The sequence below is a fragment of the Acartia tonsa genome, chromosome 6 (assembly GCF_053477335.1).
Source record: "Acartia tonsa isolate MP-2025a chromosome 6, ASM5347733v1, whole genome shotgun sequence".
Classification (NCBI taxonomy): Eukaryota; Metazoa; Arthropoda; class Copepoda; order Calanoida; family Acartiidae; genus Acartia; species Acartia tonsa.
In genome coordinates, this window is record NC_137265.1 from 27,118,858 (window position 1) to 27,139,504 (window position 20,647).

The 20,647-nt window shown below is 32.8% G+C and overlaps 2 protein-coding genes across 2 annotated transcripts in view; both read right to left on the reverse strand.

The window, feature by feature from the left end:
* IntS11 (integrator complex subunit 11) overlaps positions 1-9,980 on the reverse strand; it is a 31,484-nt gene extending 21,504 nt beyond the window's left edge. The window contains exons 1-3 of the mRNA XM_080164120.1: positions 9,904-9,980; positions 4,674-4,760; positions 1,398-1,481 (exon numbers count right to left, since the gene is read on the reverse strand). Coding sequence (XP_080020246.1) covers positions 1,398-1,481; positions 4,674-4,760; positions 9,904-9,973 — 241 coding nt within the window. The 5' untranslated portion in view covers positions 9,974-9,980. The remainder of the gene's footprint in view (positions 1-1,397; positions 1,482-4,673; positions 4,761-9,903) is intronic.
* Positions 9,981-9,982: 2 nt separating this feature from the next.
* Positions 9,983-19,955, reverse strand: wcd (U3 small nucleolar RNA-associated protein 18 homolog wicked). Its single transcript, XM_080164119.1, has 8 exons — positions 19,216-19,955; positions 18,698-18,798; positions 17,502-17,572; positions 16,934-17,011; positions 16,451-16,683; positions 11,931-12,119; positions 10,764-11,022; positions 9,983-10,293 (listed from the first exon to the last, which is right to left on the reverse strand). Exons 1-8 carry the CDS (start codon positions 19,919-19,921, stop codon positions 10,068-10,070), a joined length of 1,863 nt encoding a protein of 620 aa, XP_080020245.1. The 5' UTR covers positions 19,922-19,955; the 3' UTR covers positions 9,983-10,067.
* Positions 19,956-20,647: the final 692 nt, after the last annotated feature.

Genomic DNA, 20,647 nt, shown 5'->3' on the forward strand with positions numbered 1-20,647 from the left:
GTGCAAAAAAGTTGTTAAAAATAAATATCTCTGAGTCAGTGAGTATAGTATAGTACATCAGCTTGGGCACACACCCCAATTTTTTTTTCATTTTACCCCCACCCCCCTTATTTAAAATTTACCCTTACCCTGGGGGTGCCGTAGGCACCCCAAACCATTTAGGAAGGGGTATTTACTAGAGCGGGTTCATAACGGATTAGACAAAGAGGGAATGTTCAACAGATAAAACTAATTTAAATAAAATTTCTGACCGAAGAAGAATTTTTAAAAATTCAGTTTTAGAATAAGACCACTTAAAAATGTATTTCATTAATAAAAAATATGCAAAGACGGCATTCAAGTGCTCTAAACTTATTATCTCAGTGTCTATTAGTGCTAAAGGGCTAAATATTTTTGTGCATTTCCCCAGTTTGATAATGAATATCAGACTATAAGTCAGTAAAAGTCATATTTCGCTTTCTTACCCTTTATTTACCAACCTTTTACCAACGACCAGACATACAATTCTATAGCTATTTCATTGTAAATGAGAGTAAAAAAATTATTGAATCAGAACTATGGCTTCATGGTGCTTCAAGGAAAGGCCTTGGGGAGTAGAATCAGATTTTCTCAGGCTAGGAACGAAATTTTTTTGAAACGGTCAAAAGTTCCTGATTCTACTCTTCAATGCCTTGCCTGGGAGCACCATGAAGCCATAGTTCTAATTCAATAAATTTTTGACACTCATTTGCAAATAGCTATACAATTGAATGTATGGTCGTCAGTGGTTTTAAGACATAAGAAAAATTTGTAATTATCCAGAGGTGTATTTTACTCATAAAAATCATTTGCAGATCCCCGCTTAGGTCTCAGAAAAAAATGTCAAAAATCGACCCACCCTAATATTTACCCCCCCCGAGAGTAATCCCCCCCCCCCCCAAATAAAAAATCTCTTACAAAAAAATTTTTGCGCGCGCATTTTAATACTAAATATTTCATCAAATTTAAATTACCCCCCCCCCCCAAGAATTTTACCCCGGGGGTAAATTTTGTTTCCCCCCCCCCCAAAAAAAAAACAGATTTCAGGGGGGGTAATTACCCCCCAAAACAAATTTTACCTTCGGGGTAAAAGTTTTGGGGGGTTAAAAAAAAATTGGCGGCGCTCTTCGCGCGCCATTTTACCCACCCCAAAAACGAATTACCCCCCCTCTTAAAAAAAAGCTTGGACGCCCCTGGCACATACTTTATATGAGGTAATAGAAACTTAATTCACAGAGTTTGGTTAGGAGTTTTGCCTAAATAGAAACCAAATAATTCATAAACACGTACGTAAAATTAGTTAAAACTTTAGTTATGGCGGGCTAGAAGATGCACTACGTCATAATAAACAAACAGTCATGGGTTAAGAGTTATTGTACCTGTCATATATGGTAGAGCTCCACAATGGTCAAGATGAAAATGTGAGATGATTACACAATCAAGATATTCTGTCAGTGGCTCATCTAATAATAAAATATGGAAATGACATTTATTACTAAAAAAGTGGTACTGGTCTAAAATTAGAAATGTAGTGAAATTAGAAGTGGATAATAAAAATTTGGGAAAGTGTCGAAAATAAGGATGGGGAATTTAAAAAAAAGGGAAAAAATATTTGAAGATCTATAAAAACCAACAATCATTGTAAATAGTAAAGTATTTTGATTCTAAAAATAAACTTTCAGTTAACTTTGTAACAATTTCATTAGGATGAACTTTTCCTTGACTATATCCTATTCTATTGCAAATGTGTAGGAGCTAAACAGAAAATACAAAAATTATATCTAATGATATAAAAAATAACGAGTTCTTTGAAAATATAATTAATTTGGTTGGAAAGTGCTTCCCACATGAAAAAATATCAATTCTCATTAAATCTCTTTACAATAATGTAAACACATTAGCTCTGGGAATTTGATGTACATGAAAAATTAAAAGTTAAAGGTAGAGGTGGAGGGGGAGAGTTCTAACCATCTCCGTCAATTTAAACCTGCGATTTTATTTAGAATTAAGATCGAAACGAAAATGGTGCATTATTTGCAAAGTGTACCACTTTTCTGTACTACCTCTCCGATTTTGTTAATACTCTATATTTTGGTCCGTTGGGTGATTCAAGGATGCTGGATGGCCAAAAAAAATTTACTAAATTTCATGTGAAGTAAATTTTTTTGTGCATTTAACCGTTTTTAAACAAAAAAAAATTCCAATTTTTTTGGGTGTCCAAAAAATAGGAAAATATGGATCTGGTCAGAAAACACTATGGCCAAACATACTTAGACACTTCGTAGAGTAATTTGAAAAAAATAGCTAAGTTGGACCAATTTTTAGCTTTACAGACGCAAAAATCACATTTACAGGGTGTTTCAAAGTGAAATTTGACAACCTTATAGTCCCGGGTCTTCCGAACCGTTATATACCACATTTGCCCACAGATAAAACACAGGGTTTTTTTGGACAAGTACAGGGTGGCCACAAGGTTTTTTAAAAAAATCCGTACATTTTCATAACACAGTGCGTTTGATGGTGCTTTGACTTTTGTGTCAGAACCTAAGTTGGAACATAGTGCATTTCAATACCCTAGGTTAGGTAACTTCATTTCACTTTTCAATAAAATCTAAAATGCAGCCGTTTTTGAGAAAATTAGATTTGAAAGTTTCAAGTTTAATTTTCATCCACTAGGAGTTACCGCATAATCATGACAAGAAAAGCAAAGATTATTTATTTAAAATTTTGAACAAGTTTGCTTTTATAAAGTTCTTCTTAAAACCACTCCTTAAGTGAGTTGATATATGGCCATTTTTATCAGTTGCTTTGCTAAGGTCACGGAAATTCAGCCTTAAATAAATCATTTATAGAGAGGTTTTATGACAGACTTTATAAAAGCAAAGTTGTTCAAAATTTTAAATCAGGAATCTAAAGGGATAATACAATGGCCAAAAAGTTGAGTTACAGTCCCATTGATGATAAACAAAATTATCCCTTCTGTTGATTACAATTAATGGATAAAATGATTGGACACTTAACTAAACCAGGAAAATTTATAAATGTAAGTTCCAAAGTTGTTCAGCCAACGAATAAGAAGGCTTTGGGGACTAGTGCAACAATAAGCCCAATGTCCCCTCCCTCCCAGGGTAATAAGTATTAGGTAGAATATGTAAGGATGAGTTTGTTATCTTTACATAAAAGTTTGTACCGAAGGATCTCACTAACCGCAGAACCAATATGGTTCTCCTTTACAGTTTAGCTAGCTTCCATTAGGTCCTTTGATGGTTTATGGCTATTTAGGGGGAGGGTACCGCCAACCTCTGAAGAGAAATCACTCCTGGAAAATGGCTTCCCCCTCAATTTTCTTGATAAAACTGTTTAAAGTGGGGGAGAATCGAAAACATAGTAAGAAAAAAGTGTTTACTTCAAGAATGACAATATCCTTAAAAGCGAAGCTCAATTAATCCTATTAAATAAAGTAAAAATCTTTTTGTCTGTAGCGAAGGATCTCGCTAACCACTGAACCGATATAGTTCTCTTTTACAGTAAAGCTCTTAATAAGTCCTGAAAAAGTTTTAGGCTATTCTATTCTTATTGCTATTTTCTTAAGTCTGGATATGATTTTATGCTATTTTTCTGCTCTTTTATATCCTTTTAATACATAGTAACTAGATGTTAGGGGCGCAGATGCTAGTAACATAGTATCCAGTAACGTATTTTGCTTTCAATAATGTTTTCATCCTTGTTTTTTTGTAACCCTTTTTTTGGAGAGGGGGTGGGAAGGGATATAATGGAAATCGAATAGATCATTTAAATATGTTAAGGGATAAGGCAATAGACATTAAAATGATAACATCCTTAATAATGATAAACAAAATTACCCCTTCTGTACAAATGATAATGAATTTCTAATAAGTTAGACACTTCTAGTTTGGAACCAATAAAAATTATCAATAGACGGTTCAGTGGTTAGTGAGATCCTTTGGTGCAGACAGACAGAAACACAAGAGACTTTTATATAAGGATGACTCTTATATAACATACTAGCGGCTACGCCCCTAGATGCCTCTAAGGGCACCTAATGTATTTTTTTTTCCATCTGTTTTTACCAATAAAAATTATTTACGGCCGCTAGATGGGGTTAGTTTTATGTTTTTTTTGTTTTCTCTTGGGAGGGTGGTACACTTCTCCAAAATAGCTATAAACCTTCCCAGGACCTATAAGAATAAACAAAACAAAAAACAATCAAACAGACATCATGTTATATTTATATCTGAATAATTCTTTTTTAAAAATATTATGTTTTTTAAGTGAAGGGGGCTAATCCTTTTTTATGAAAATAACAAACGTTCATGCGAATCGGTTAATTGTTCATACAATATTCGCTAATTTGTATATGATGCATTCTTAACAGGGATAAGATAATGGCCGATAAATTGATATCAAAACTACACTTTTTGTTGGACACCCTGTAAAACTAGAGTTTTGGCCAAAATAGCATTATGTGCGCTTTTTACATGAATAAACGATTATTTTGGTGTATAAAATGTATAGGTTGGATGAAAAAATTAATTTTATTATTTTGTGCTTTATAGCAACAAACTGAAATCATTATTATAAAGTGTTGCAAAACTCGTTTGGAATAAAATATACTTGAGCGTTTCCACCATTACCTGGAACAATATAGGAGAAATCTGGAAATTTTCTGTCATCGCTGAATCCCATGTGCATACCACAATCAAGCATTATATTTTTTCCACCTAAATAACAGAGGAGAAAAAGTTTAGCTTTCATGAAAACGAATGATTTTTTAAAATGAAAAAAGATGACTGTCCTTTCGTGTAAAGACATACCAAGGAGACTGGGACATACCTGAAACATCCCAATGCGTGACGGACACACACACACACACACACACACACACATCAAAGGAAATACTTTTTTGGGACTACCGTTTTGGAAGTCCCGAATTTTTAGTTTGAATTAGTGGAAGAAGTGGGAACTACAAAAGAACTTAAAATCTGTTTATCCAGGGATAATGGACTTTTTATTACACTAGTCCCCAAAGTTTTATAATAGTGTTTTCTTAGTCGTTTGCAAATAACAACTTTTGGGACTTTTATTGAAATTTTATTCGTTGGTTCCAAAGGTTTCAACCACTAATTGTAATCTACAGATGGGTTAATTTTGTGTATCATCAATTGTAAAGAAGTAAAAGTGAAGGGTCATATTGGGTAGTGAAGGACTTAAAATTCAGTATATAAAATAAAATAATATTGCCTATTATTGTAGAGTAAAATATTAGATTTTTAACAGTTAACAGTGACATAATTTCAACCAAAATGTTAAAAACTTGAACAAGGATGATAACATGCATAAGTAGCTAAGCTAGAAAATTATGAATAGACATTTGGAAATATCTATAGTGTGTCATAAAAAACCTTCTATAAAATAAATCACAAAACCTATTAAAAATGTATAATGGTCTTTTAAGCATTGAGCTATTAAGAAAAACGTGAAAATCTAGGAATTGATAATAGAAATAGAAGAGTAGAAGAATATTCTGAACCCTTTTTTCGTCAAATCTAAGAGAGAACATTCCTAGCAGACAAAAGTATTGTTTACTTTCGACTCAAGCTGATGTGGATTCTTAAAAAATGATAGACTCGCTATTCGATAGTGAGGCAAAATTATTTTTGTGAAAAATCATCCAAAAGCACATTAAAAATCTACAAAAATTAAACAAAATCATATGTTAATAACCCTCTTAAGATTTTATTTCATTTTTGTAAATTTTTTTATTCGATTTTGGAGGATTTTTCACAAAAATAATTTTGCCTCACCAGCGAGTTGCCAGCCTAACTTTTTTTTAAGAATCCAACTTTGTTTCAAGCTTTCAAATTGTAAACGAAATTTTTGGGCAATTAATTATGATTCCGCAAAGCTTTCTACTAAGAAAATATACTGTTAACAGCTGACTTTTATGTATGTATGAAATGAAAAAAAACATGCCTTCGTAGGAAAATGTGTACATAATTTCAACCAATGAGATCCAATGTAAATTCCGATGCGATTCTCCTATTGGCTCAATCAGACATTCCCTCTCTTTCTTAGTACCTTTATTGAATTGATCTAGCACCCTAATCAATAGCAAGTCTTGGTGAAAATTAGTAGAATGTTGACTTAATTATTCCTTAAAAATTTCAGCCGTTTATCTTGAACAGGAGTCGACATATTTACAAAAACTTGAAAACTAGGAATCGATCTAGCACCCCAACCAAAAATCATATCTTAATAAAACTTTATGGAAATATGTAGAGTGTAAACTTATTCAATCCCTGAAAATTTCACCCTTCAATTCTATCTTAAATAAGGTTCGAAAAAATCATGACAACTTTAAAATATAGGAATCGATCTAGCACCCAAATTAATACACAAATCTTAATGAAACGAAGTGAAAATATGTAGAACGTAAATTTATTCAATCTCTGAAAATTTAAGTCGTCTGTCTTGAAAATGTAAAAATCTAGGAATCGATCTAGCACCCCAATTAACAAACATATGGACAAAACGATGTATATATTAGATGAGCTTATGTTATAAGAATTTTCACTAAAAATTTCAGCTGTATATCTTTCATAGGACCTGATCAATAGCGCTACGGACTGACAAGTGAATTATGGCGTAACTTCGCTGCTAAATATAACATACGCACATATATAGAGCTGATACAGTTTTTTTGTCATAAAAATAAGTTAAGATAAAACATTGCATTGTTGAAAGTTTCCGAGTTTGGTATGAATAGTTAATCTAATTCAAATTTTACAAAGGCGAAGTTTGCTGCTTTCACTAATATAATAATCCATATATAAAGTTTGGAGGAAGACTGTCTGTCATTACCAATGTAATAATTTGGCTCTCCTTTACTGTGAAGCATCGCATGTCCTGAGAAAGTATTTTATTTTCTATTTTTGAGAGAGGAAAATCAAAATAAAATAGGGTATACTATTCCACTTTCAATTAGGATCTAACTAGCCCCTGAACCGAATGAATTTTTACTTAAGGTAAGCTTTAAATGTTGTAAATGACATTGTGCCTGCTAGCTGTCGGGTTCGAGTCTGGTCCATACTGAGTCACACTAGATACGTTAAAAATGGTACCTCCTGTTGCTATGTCTGGCACGTGAGAGTAGAAAAAATACATTGGTCCTTAAACAGGCGCATCCTATCATAATTCACAGGTAGGACTTCCGAACAAAGGCCAGGCAATCAAAGGGTTGGTTGTCCGTTACTTAACCTAACATCCGTGAGCATCCCATAAAAAGCGGATGATAAGCTTTGTATTCTCTAGATGAACACTTTAAATCAAAGGAAAATCTTGCCCTAACTAGGTATATGACTAAAAAAGCTTTGAATAAGTGAGTTTTCACGTCTAAATTATTTCTTAATACAAATATCCCTCTAGGAGAAGGGTGAAGCAGCAGTAAAGTAAAATAAATATAAAGATGTGAAAAAGAATGGTCTGGGCAGTATAGTTTGCAGTGGTCGCCCTGCATATCTTCAAAAGCACACGTGAAGCACTGAATTTCAAATATACCTAGAAATACAAAATGGCACTGCATGTTTAGTTGAGGGAAATTTTTTTTGATAAGAAATGGTCCCGATCAGATGATTCCAAATCGCCTAATTCGGCGAGAAATGTAAAAAAAAAATTTTGACAGCAGCGGAAAACGGCGGTCACTGATAATCTTAAAAGTAATTTTGTCCCTTTAGAAGCTTCAATTCTTATAGTTGGTAAGAAATATAAAAAAAAAATTTTTGCCGGTGGCGGAAAACGACGGTCAACATGACGTTTTTTATTTCAATATATTTTACTGACCCGCCAAAAAAAGATTTTGTTCCAATCAAAAGCACAGGAGGAGCACTAAATTTAAGATATACCTTGATAAACGAGAATTTAAAAAAGTCCCCCCCCCCCCCACAGGGTTTGTTAAGAGGGGAATTTTTGGAAAAAACATTATCTCAAACGAGTCCAAATCGCCTAATTCCGCGAGAAATAAAAAAAATTGGCGGCGGCGAAAAACAGCAGTGATCGGCGCTCACTGATAATTTTAAGTAAATTTGGCCCGAAGTTAGCTCGATTTTGGGAGAGGTAATACAAAACAGAAAACTATAAAATAAGAAAAGAGTTCTAAGAAAAAAGCATTCATTTGAAAATTATATTCTAGCCCATCAGACTGACGTAACCATTCTGTAATTAATAACTAGAAAAAAACACATGGAACCCATTCAGCCCATAGTCCCATAACCCAAAATTTAATTGGGTTCTTAGAATGGTATTAAACAAATATCACAATAAAGTTTTTATCTATGAAATGATATTTTCTGGAGAAAAAAAATTGTTAAGACCAGCCACATCATAACAAATTAAGTTTATTGATACTTGTCTGCAATATTCAAAACTAACACACGAGTTGCGGCATTTGTTGCGCTAGTACCCAGTCAGTCAGAAACGGCTAAATTCTTGTACATTCCCTTTAAGCCAGTACCCAAAGTCTGAGACTCCTAAAAATTGAATATTCGATCCATTGTCCCCTCCTTTACTCCCTGGGTCAAAGGGTATTCGAGTAACCCCTTGTCAAATATGAAAACAAACCCCAATTATGGTATTATTTGTAAGAAACTGCCAGTACTAAGGTCATACCTTTTATGATAAATTAATAAAGGTACTAAGAAAGAGAGGTAATGTCTGATTGAGCCAATAGAAGAATCGCATCGGTACATACATTTAATCTCTTTGGTTGAAATTGTGTAGGTACACATTTTGATACGAACGCATGTTTTTTTTCATTTCATACATAGATAAAAGTCAGCTGTAAACAGTATATTTTCTTAGTAGAAAGCTTTGCGGAATCAGACTTAATTGCTCAAAAATTTCGTCATGAATTAGAAAGCTTCAAACAGAGGTGGATTCTTAAAAAAAGTTAGGCTGGGTACTCGCTGGTAAGGCAAAATTATTTTTGTGAAAAATCCTCCAAAATCGCATAAAAAATTAACATAAACTAAATAAAATCTTAAAAGGGTTATTAACATATAATTTTTGTAGATTTTTAATAGGATTTTGGATGATTTTTCACAAAAATAATTTTGCCTCACTATCGAGTAGCGAGTCTATCAATTTTTAAGAATCCACATAAGCTTGAGTCGAAAGTAAACAATACTTTTGTCTGCTAGAAATGTTCCTTCTTAGATTTGACGAAAAAAGAGTTCAGAATATGCTTCTATTCTTATATTTCTATTGATAAATTACAGACTATTCACAGGAAATAAGACAGGATAATCTAATAAAGATTGCTATATCTAAAAGTTTTGAAGATATTGAGTTAGAACTCTTAAATTGAATTAATTGCCCATTGTCCCCTCCCTTACTCCCTGATTATTAGAGATATGCGCGGTAGACCAATGAGCATCAACTATATTCCTTACTAAGCCCGTCCTTCTGACCTTTATGTTTCGTTTAAAAAGATTTTTTTGTTTGAAAAATAAAAGCGTTCTTCTTTACGATTAAAGATACCTAGCTAAGAGTTTAAAATTTCGTATAAATAATGCTCATGGACAATGAGCATATACTTTTTAAACTAGCTTTATACATGTAGATTGTAGAATGTATAACTAAATATATTTGTTGCAAATTTTGCAACGTGGAATAAACATGAATAGAATGGGAGGCCAGGGCAAGTGAAAGAAAAAAGGAAACGGAAGAGAAAGTTACAGATATGTCATGACACAAACAAAAACACCAATATCAAGCAGTTCCTTTATGACAAACTACAAATCCTATCCCAAACCTTTGCTTAAATTATGTATCATGTCCTTCCCTCCGTAAAGTGTAGACTAAGCTTACCTATAGAAAGTAGTAGGCAAGACCTACCAACATCTTGACCCGCCCCTAAAGGGGTCACTTTTATATCCATTGTTAGATATCTGAAAAAATAATAATATAGTTTTAGACTCGTAGAGTTTTAAGTATTTATTCATAAAAAAATATATTGAAAAAATAACAATATTTTAATAATCTTCATAATGTTTAAGTCTAAATAAGAAAGCATTTCCGTTGTTATTTCCCATAGCCATATATCCACCCCCAGGACTGAAGGCAAGTGGTCCTGTTTTGAAGAGATGTAGACGGTCGGGAAAGTTTTCAAAAACAGTCATGGATGGAAAATGTGCAAGTCTGCAAGAACCGTAATCCACCCGACTATTAAAGGCAAGTATCTCACCAGATGGGTTGAACCTGAAATATTCATAAAATCTTTTTTCTAAAATTATAAAAGCTGAAATGAATTTTATAAAAAGACTATTGCTTCGCCCCTAGGTGAAGCCCCATGAGGTAATGGGAAGTCCTAAATAGAATTAATCCTAAAGCCATAGAGATATTTTCAAAAAAATATTATCTGGCAAAATTAAACCTAGGTTAAAGCTTGAACATGCAAGTTTTAAACTTTTAATAATTCGTAAAAAAAAATCTGGGAGAGAGGTATAATTTGTCCCGCCTTCAATCAAATAGCAATCGGTTCAGTAGTTACCGAGATCATCATCAGACACAGACTCAAAATCTCAAAAGGGAGAGTTTCCAGTAAAGAAACATGTTTTATCCGTCTTTTTAGCAACCATATTTCTGTACACACGCCTGTATTAAAAGCATCAAATATTTCCCTTTCCCAGTTATATTATTGAAATATTAAAAGTAAGAATATATCTAACCTTAATTGGTTTATAGGTGTTGTTAGATTCAGAAAAGTTTTCTCTGGCTTGGGATGGCCATTCTTCAAATCAGATATGTTGTTGATGTTGTAAACATTAACAACGCCCTCGGCACTACCAGTGGCCAAGTAGTTGGAGTTAAGTGCCAAGCTTTTACCAGAAATACAACCTTCATCCGTAAATTTAGACACACATCTTCTTGAGTTCACATCCCAGATATAAACCTCTCCACCAGTTCCGTGTGAATACAACTTTTGGCCTGTAAGACAATAGTTTTATTTTTTCATTAACTTTTCCTTTTTTGTCAATTGTAGAAGGAAGGGGGGGGGGGGTAAAATGTGGTGACTCGTAACTCGACATACCTGCAATTTTATTTAGGACGCTAATCCCTTAGTTTTATAGATAATTGGGTAAAATCTTTTGGGTTGTGTCATTAAATACCCCACGTTTGATATCTTTAAAAAAAACGGCGGCGGACAGCCAATCCAGCAGTTCACCGCCATTTTCCGCCACCAAAAAACAACATTGTCTCAAATGACTCTATGTCTCCTAATTCGGCGAGAAATGCAAAAATGCGGCTGCGGCTGAAAACGGCGGGAGCGGCGGTCAAATCGTCATTTTTTTGTCTTTTTTACTGACACACCATAAAAGATTTGGTTCCAATATCTTTACAAGCAGTGGAGTAGTACTGAATGTAAAATATAACTTGATTTACGAGAATTAAAAAAAATGACTGAGTCTCCCCCCGCAGGGTTGTTTCTTAGGGGAAATTTTTTTGAAAAAAAGTAACATGGTCTCAATTCCAAATTTCCTAATTCGGCGAGAAATGCAAAAATGCGGCGGCGGTTGAAAACGGCGGCGAGCGGCGGTCAAAACGTCATTTTTTGGTTTGATCATTTTACTGACACACCATAAAAGATTTGGTTCAATATCTTTACAAGCCGTGGAGTAGTACTGAATAAAAGATTTAACTCTATTTACGAGAATTTAAAAGCACCCAAAATAAAATTGCTGGTAAGTCGTGTTACGAGTCACCACATTTTACCAACCCTCCCCCTCTAGTAAAAATATGCTATCAAGGGGTGGAGGCTTAAGTTTTGTAGAAAGGTTCAAAATCCTCCCTAGAAAAAGCACATAGCTGACTAAAATTTAAAGAAAGTTGTTTACCTGATTTTGAGAACGCAAGGGCTTCGCATCGATCATTCATTTGAAGGCATCCAATATATTCCTTACTTCTTCCAGTAAACAAATATATCGAACCATTATATCCCTTTAGTGCTATTAACTTTCCATCAGGAGACAGCTCAAATACACCTGAGTGAGTCGCTCCATTCATTCTGTGGCCGCTTAACCAAACTAGAATAAAAAAAAACTATTTGTAAACAAATACAACAAACTATTACTTTGAACTATCATTAACTAACTCAGACAAAAAAGGCTCATTGTACTACATTTTAGCAACTACCATGTCAAACTTCAATGCTGTAACTCTTTCTATTGGTTAACTTGCTTTAGGTATTTATTTACAAAACATAAACGTTCACATCTATTCTAAAGGATGTATGTTGCTGTGCTCAGGGAGTAAGGGAGGGGACAATGGATCGAATATTCAATTTTTAGGAGTCTCAGACTTTGGGGACTGGCTTAAAGGGAACATGCAAGAATTTAGCAGTTTCTAACCAATCTTGGGGACCAATTATGAATGACGTCACGCAAAATCATGCATAATCTCGCGGCAAACTAGCGCGTCAACAAAAAGATAAACAATAACAAGCAGACAGAATATTTTGATTTTGAAAATTATTTTGTAAATTGAATCATTACATTTTTTATATATCTAATTCTTGTTTAATGTTAATTCATTCCGATTAGTGCGTTGTAGAAAGAAATTATATTAAGATTATTAGTTATTATGAGCAAAGCCTTCCTATAATTAGGTCCCGCACATTTGTACGTCCGTAACGGTTAGCTCTTTTCGTTACTTTAGACATGTTAGATGTTTCTTATTGATTTAATGTAAAGGCAAAAGTTTTTTGTCTTTAGCTTAATATTTCTGTAATTAATGATCCGATTAATTTTAAAATTTTAGGGAAAATTCACGAAGTCCTGAGTTGTTCAAGGTTTGTTTATCATTAAAATCTCAAGATGGTGTTATTTTATTTTTCTGTCCTGGATGCTAGGAGCGCAGCTACCAGTTATCCTAAGATATGCAGGGCGACCACTCCGAAACCAAAAAAATATAGTATTTATATAGTATATTTTTTTAATCCATATAGTATATATAGTATATTTTTTAACCTCATATAGTATGATATAGTATCGGACCTAGAATTATTTAGTAATACATAGTATATACAATATATATCATCAATAATAACTCAAAGCATAGCTGTTATCAAAGCAATTTCACATATAAGGGGCTTACTCTGTGATTATTAGGCAAGGTATCAATGTGAGATTATAGGTTATTTAGGATAAAAGTTTACTTTTGGTTAGTATTTCACATATATTTAATCATTTTTTGGATAGGTCTCAGGTTCAGGTGCTGCAGGCTATCTGGAAAGGTAAAAAAATTTAGATTTCTGTTTGAAGAGTTAGTTAAAGATTAACTTATAAAACAAAATATGCATCTTTTTGGATGTTATTAACATAAATGAAGAAAAAATTAAAATAGTCCTCCAAGTTCTAGTCTTGCAGGCCTCCAGGTCCACTCTGGACAGGTTATAGATATTTTTTTATTTGAAGAGTTAGAGGCCAACTAATAAAACAAAATATGCATCTTTTTGAATGCTATTAACATATATGAAGAAAAAATTAAAATCGGCCTCCAAGTTCTGGTCCTGTAGGCCTCCATGTCCACTCTGGACGGGTAAAAAATTAAAATTTCTTCTCTGAAGAATTAGAGGTCAACTTATAAAAAAGAATATACATCTTTTTGGATGTTATTAACATAACTAAAGAAAAAATTAAAATCGACCTCTGGTTCGCTCGAAGTTCTGGTCCTGCAGACTCTGGACAGGTAAAAATAAAACTTCCCTAATTGAACAGTTAATGGTAAATTTATTAAACAAAATGAGCTTATATTTGGATGTTCTTTATATATTTGAAAGAAAAAAATAAAATTGGCCTTCAGGTTTAGGAGCTGCAGGCCTCCAGGTGGACTCTGGACATGAATAAACTAAAAATTTTAAATTTAAGGAGTTAGAGGTTTATTAAACAACATACCTAAGCATTTCTATAGATGCTATTTATATGTTTAAAGAAAAAAATGACAATCGACCTCCAGGTTTGATGCTGCAGGCCTCCAGGTGGACTCTGGACAGGAAAAAATCAAAATTTCTTATTTATGTAGTTAGAGGTTAGTTTATAAAACACAATAAGCATCTTTTTAGATGTTATTTACATATCTGAAGAAAAAATATAAGGGGGGGGGGGGAGTTCTGACAAATTTGCGTAAACCTGGTATTTTGGCTTTATCTTTGGAATGAGAGGATAGGTTATTAAAGATAAAATCATTCTTATATGATGAATTTTGCCAAGTTATAAGATTTTTTGGATAGGCCTCCAGGTTCCGGAGCTCCAGGCCTCCAGGTGGTCTCTGTACAGGTAAACGAAAAAAAATTTTTTTTTAAGAGTTAGAGTGCATGTTTTTTTTCTTCAAATATGTGAATAACATTAAAAAAAAGCCTATTTTGTTTTATAAGTTGACCTCTAACTCTTAAAAAAATTTTTTTTTTCATTTTTACCTGTACAGAGAACACCTGGAGGCCTGGAGCTCCGGATCCTGGAGGCCTATCCAAAAAATCTTAAAACTTGGAAAAATTAATCATATAAGAATGATTTTATCTTTAATAACCTATCCTCTCAATCCAAAGATAAAGCCTATATACCAGGTTTACGCAAATGTGTCAGAACTCCCCCCCTCCCTTGACCTCCAGGCTTCCATGTAGATTGTAGACTCTGTCCAGAGAAAACCTGGAGGCCTGAACTTGAACTCTTCAAATTAAAAATTTGAGTCTTTTACCTGTCCTGAATGAACCTGAACTTGGATCCTGATATGTTAACATTATCCAAATAAATGCATATTATGTTATATAAATAGACCTCTAACTCTTCATATAAGAAATTTGATTGTTTACCTGTTCAGAGTGGACCTAAAGGCCTGCAGGACCTGAACTAGGAGGCCGATTTATATATTTTCTTCAGATATGTTAATAAGATCCAAAATAAAATACATATTCTGTTTTATAAGTTGACCTCTAACTCTTAGAATAAGAAATTGATTTTTTACTTGTCCAGAATGGACCTGGAGGTCTGCACGGCTTGACCCTAAGAGCTAATTTCTAATTTTTTTCAGATATGTTAATAACATCCAAAAAGATGCATATTCTGTTTTATAGGTTGACCTCTAACTCATCAAACAAAAAAATTTGAATTTTTACCAGTCCAGAGTTGACCTGGTGGCCTGCAGGACCAGAACTTTGAGGCCAATTTTAATTTTTTTCTTCAGATATGTTAATAATATCCTGAAAGATGCATATTTTGTTTAATAAGTTGATCTCTAAATTTTACAATTGCTTTACCTGTCCAGAAACCACCTTTTTCCTACCTGAACCTGGAAACTTATCCAAAAAAATATTGAATATAAGTGAACTACTACCCAAAAGTAAATTTTTGTCCCAAATACCCTATAGTCTCACATTAATACCTAGCCTAATAATCACTGAGTAAGCGAAAGTGGTAAAACTTACCCCTCACCCTTAAGTTAACTCTATGAAAAATAACTGATATTTATATCATAATCACAGTATCACAGTATCTTTTGAGCCCCCCGCAGGGGCTAGAAATAAGAGAAAACCTACTGTGAAAATAAGACAAAACGCTCCTTAAGAGGCGTTGTCACAAAAATTGCAATATTAGTTTTTTGTTATATAAATGTAATATTATATAGTATATAAAGTAAATTTTGGTCAAGTAAAGGTTAAAATATATAGTATATATAGTAAATTTTGGTCATATAGTATGATATAGTATCCAAATTCATCCTATATAGTATAAATAGTATATATAGTATGCAGTGGTCGCCCTGGATATGTTACTTAAACCTTAAGATCTTTAAAATTAAGATGTACTTATGTTCTCAACTATTTTATTTATGTAGTATGAAATTTTGACGCAAGGTATCTCATTTTTATTTCGTTAAATGAAATAACTTGAGTTAAAAGTTCTGTAGGAAGGTAATTGTTTTAGTAAGTTTTGTAATATAATTATTTAAAGGCTTTTTCATGTCTAAGCTTTTTAATAAATACAATAAAAAAATTTGGGTAAAAGATGTTGTAAAAGTAAAATGGTATGTTTCCTTAATTTTCCGAAGTTTAAATAATAACAATTATGGAAATAAATTGTAAACAAGGGTTTTGATCTCTAGATTCAAAGGCTTGTCGTAAAGCATCAGTTTAAGGATGGTGCATTTCGAATTAAAAACAATTCTAAAAGTCAAAAATTTCCACTAAAGGTTGCTATATTGCAAATACATGTTTTATCTGGAAATATCTGGATTTTCAACCTTAAAGGGTCACAACTATAAAATTGAATTAACTGCCCATTGTCCCCTCCCTTACTCCCTGTGCTGTGCTACTCATTGACATACAATATAGATCAGAAGCTCTAGTTTTCTAAATTCTCACCTTTCCTAATCTTTCCAGCAATCATATCGTAAATGTAGAAATTTTTTCTTGCCAAAGAACCGGCAATAACCTCTTCACCGTTAGAAGAAAATTTAGCTGTTTCTAAAGGAAAGTCTTCAAAGTGGACAGTCTGAATTTTAGGATTTGTTTTTCCGTCAATCTGCATGATAGTTGTTGTTCCTTGCCATCCAGCAACTAGCCCAACTGTACTGGTGGGATGGAAATCTACATCACTGCGATGAATAAAAGTAAAAATTAAAGTAATTCTAAATTATCTGTTAAATCGTAAAATAAATAAATGATGAATTTATTTATATGCTTTATGTAGAATTATTCTTGAAATTTTTGAGATGATTATTATTTTGTCATGTAATTGTACAGCAAGAGTAAAAAAAAACTGCCCCCCCCCCCCCAAAAAAAAAAAAAAAAAACAATGAGACAGCCAGAAGTAACATTAAAAATATTTTTCAAATAAATACGTACAAGATCTTAGATCCCTCGTTTCTGCTGGTTGAATTCATATCTGAGATCATTTCGTACGCCAAAATCTTGCTTTGCAGCCTAAATTAATTAATAACATTTAATCAAGGCCTTCAATGGGTCGTTTAGTATATTTCAATACGTAAACAATATTATCGTTCTTTTAAACCTTTGATACGGATATGATATATTTAACAACTATATCATCTTTGCATTTAATGAGATAAGGGTTAAGTATAAGATGTTAAATTCTCAAAGCAAGATTTAGTAGGTATCTATTTTAAATATTTATTACCTACGTGGTTTTGGTCAAGTCCAAAACCAATCACTTTTTACCTCTTAAATTTTTGCATCAAATGTAGACCCAGAACTTTTAAGTCCTAATTGTTGGAAAAAGACAAACCTTGAATTGAACGACATTTGTCTGAAAGTTCCAACTAAGGAATAAGTTGTGCAAAGATATTTTTATATTCTATATTGATGTCTAGGTATCACATTATTCTACTTAGGTTAAAACTAATGGCTTGGTTTAAGCTAAAATTAAAACCAAGGTATAGGTAATTAGTAATACCTGGAACTTTTAATTCCTGTATCGAGAAGATCTGTCGTTTCTTGAAAAAATTCATCATCAGAATCTTGTTCCTACAAATATAATGCATATATATTTATAGTATGGGGTGAGGGGAGGGATGGAGGAAGTTTTATTTTAGTAAGTTTTCATATGTTTGTAAAGCGTGACTTACACCCCCTCCCCATCTATGCACCCTTAAAAAAGGTTTTAATCTAAGGGGGGGGGGGGGTTAATGCAACCATCTCGTAATCAGTGAGCAAATGACACTTAGAATTCGAATTTCGATCTGAACTTTTGCATGAGTAATCCTTGGTAGGTCTATTTTCCCTAAATTGAACAAAAAGTTGGAAAAGTAACGGCTAGCGGCTCAGCCGTTCAGCCGTTTTTTGCCTATTTTCAGGGTAAATCCATCATCAATTACGTAGGATTCGACTTTTTAAAACATATTTTTGGTTTAATTCATGTTAAATGATAGCAATAACCAATTTTAAAACTTCTAGTACCAACAGCTACCGTCTAGAACCGTTTGATAGCGTTTTGGAGTAGAAAAGAGTATTATGTTGAGAGAGGTTTCGTGACTAATTTGCAGTATAAATATTAAAAAAAATGGCAAAATAGCTGAGCCGCCAGCCGTTAGCCGTAACTTTTCCAACTTTTTGTTCGATTTAGGGAAAATAGACCTACCAAGGATTACTCATGCAAAATTATAGATGGAAATTCGAATTCTAAGTGACATTTGCTCACTGATTGCGAGATGGTTGCATTAAACCCCCCCTTATTATCAACAAAAAGCCTCAGGGAACATGATATTTTGCTATAGCTGTTTAACATATCTTACTTAAGAGCTACAGAAGGGGTAATTTCGTGTATCATCAATGGGGATGTACAATAATTTATTGGCCATTGTCTTATCATTCCAAATCCCTATCAATTATCACATACTTCAAACTATTAAAGAGTCCTCTATCTAACACACCGCTTTAAATGCTGAAAAAATGTAATACGTAGACATTTATGATTTTCCTGCAGGCCCCCTTTAAAGCAAGGCCTTTTTCTCAAAAAGTCATAAAGACACTGCCATTTTTTATAGAATAGGTAATAACACTTAACATACAAACTTTGTTAGCACACTGTCTACGTGAAAGTTTACAACCCCTACCCCCTCCTCTCAGCTTTAATGATTATAAGAAGTATACCTCTTTTTTGTCTAGACTAGCCCAGGCGGGTTCTCCAACCAGACCTTTAAACTTTCTCTCCACAGCTCTACTATATTTCTCATTTTTAGCTTTCGATTCTTCTACACATATAAATATGATCTTATTTTATTTGAAAATTATTTTAATGTTTGCCTATAAATGATAGGTAATCAAAGTGATCTAAAAATCAACAATTTTCTTTAGAAAAACGATTAAAAACTTTAATAAATGAAACTTATTAAAAACTTAAGCATCATTTCAAGTAATAGAACTATAAACAATAAACATTTATTACTCAAGGCGCCCTTTAATTTGTAACAAATCTATTCTATTACCATGGCATGTCCGTACTGTCTTTCAATAAAGAGTATATTAATCTCTATATAATAATCACTATTTCCATTGCAATGTATATAACCTTGTACTTAAAACATTAATAGCTTGTAATTATTGTGCTACTATTAAATCATATTTTTTATAATTTGGAATTAAGCCAGCAAAATACTATTTATACGTTCCTGTGCGTTCAGCATTTTTCTCCAAATCTTTGACAAGAACTTTTTCATCAGCTTCATCATGCCAAGCAGCTTTACGCTTTCTACTCACACCGACAAGATTATTTCCAAAGATATCTTCTGGAAGCATTATGGGTCCTTTCTCATCATCTGATGAATCATCCGATGAATCACTGTCCCCACTTGCATCCGAATTAGAGCCATCAATCTTATTATTTTCATCGGCTTTATCTGTTTCATTATCTCCAGATTCTGTATTGTGTGTTTTAATTTCAATATCCTCTTCATCTCCGCTTCCTTCTGTTTCTGTTTTAGGTTTTGCAATTTCATGGTCCTTCTCATCTTCGCTTGAATCATCAGATTCACTTCCTTCGCTACTAGAAGTATTATCCTCTCCAGCAGAACCTACACTGCCTGTGGCAAGAATATTTGTGGAAGTATATTCTTCGTCACTGTCTGAATCTTCAGATTCAACTACAGGCTTAGTAGCTGACCCAAACAAAAGGTTAGAAAGGTTTTTCTCATCTTTTATCAGCTTTTCCTTTTTTGTTTCTTTCTTTTTGAAATTGTCATTTCCTCTCTTTTTGTAATCTTTCTTTTCTATATCAGCGCCAAGTGTTTTTGTACTTTTAGCCTTTACTTTAGTAACAACTTGCTGTTCATTATTTTCTGGGTTTGTGTCTATGAAAAAAAGCGGCTGTTCTGACATTTTAGCTTAATCTAACAATCTGAAATTAGAGATTTAAATAATTGCCAGTTACTTAATTTATCAATATTTGTTAATAAAAATGAACGCAAGAATAATAGTGATAGAAATGCAAAAGAATACCCTCATCAAAAGTTTTAAGTAATTACAATTTCATCTAAGAAAAAAATTAATATTTAATGACAGGGGTGTATATTCTGCACAAGATTCATTTTTTCTCCTGATGCAAATTTTTTATTTTTTTCCACTCCTGGTTTTTGTTCAAGGAAGGGGAGAAAATGAAAAAAAAATTCAGAACTCTTTATTCTATTTGTATTATCCCCTCTCCCATACATAATTTTAGTTTTTTTCACCAAGGAGGGGAGAAAAATAGGGAAAAAATGTTTTCATTTCTCTCAATTTTTTCATTTTTTTCCCACCCAACAACATAATTTTTATTTATTTTTCATCCCCCCTTTAGAAGGGTCAATTTTGCAGAATATAATACACCCCTGTTTAATGGTTTTGTTAATTAACAGGTATTCTTAAACATTTAATTCAATTAGATTTAAAAATCTAACAAAAGTGGTAATAATTATAATTCCAACATCTGATTGTGTATTGTAGACAAGAAATTTATACAAATCAATATAATCTAGGCTAATCTTCAAATTTAATTCAAACACCATGTTCCATGATTTACATAAGACAACGATAAAAAATGTGTTTTTTTATACAAATTAAAAGTTT

What these genes read in the sequence shown, in the direction of transcription:
- wcd (XM_080164119.1), bottom strand. Translation starts at nt 19,921, where the DNA reads ATGTCAGAACAGCCGCTTTTTTTCATAGACACAAACCCAGAAAATAAT. An exon ending in GAAAAATGCTGAACGCACAG is followed by an intron (nt 18,799 to 19,215) that starts GAACGTATAAAT and finishes TTATATGTGTAG; the next exon opens with AAGAATCGAAAGCTAAAAAT. An exon ending in ACAGGAATTAAAAGTTCCAG is followed by an intron (nt 17,012 to 17,501) that starts GTATTACTAATT and finishes TAATTAATTTAG; the next exon opens with GCTGCAAAGCAAGATTTTGG.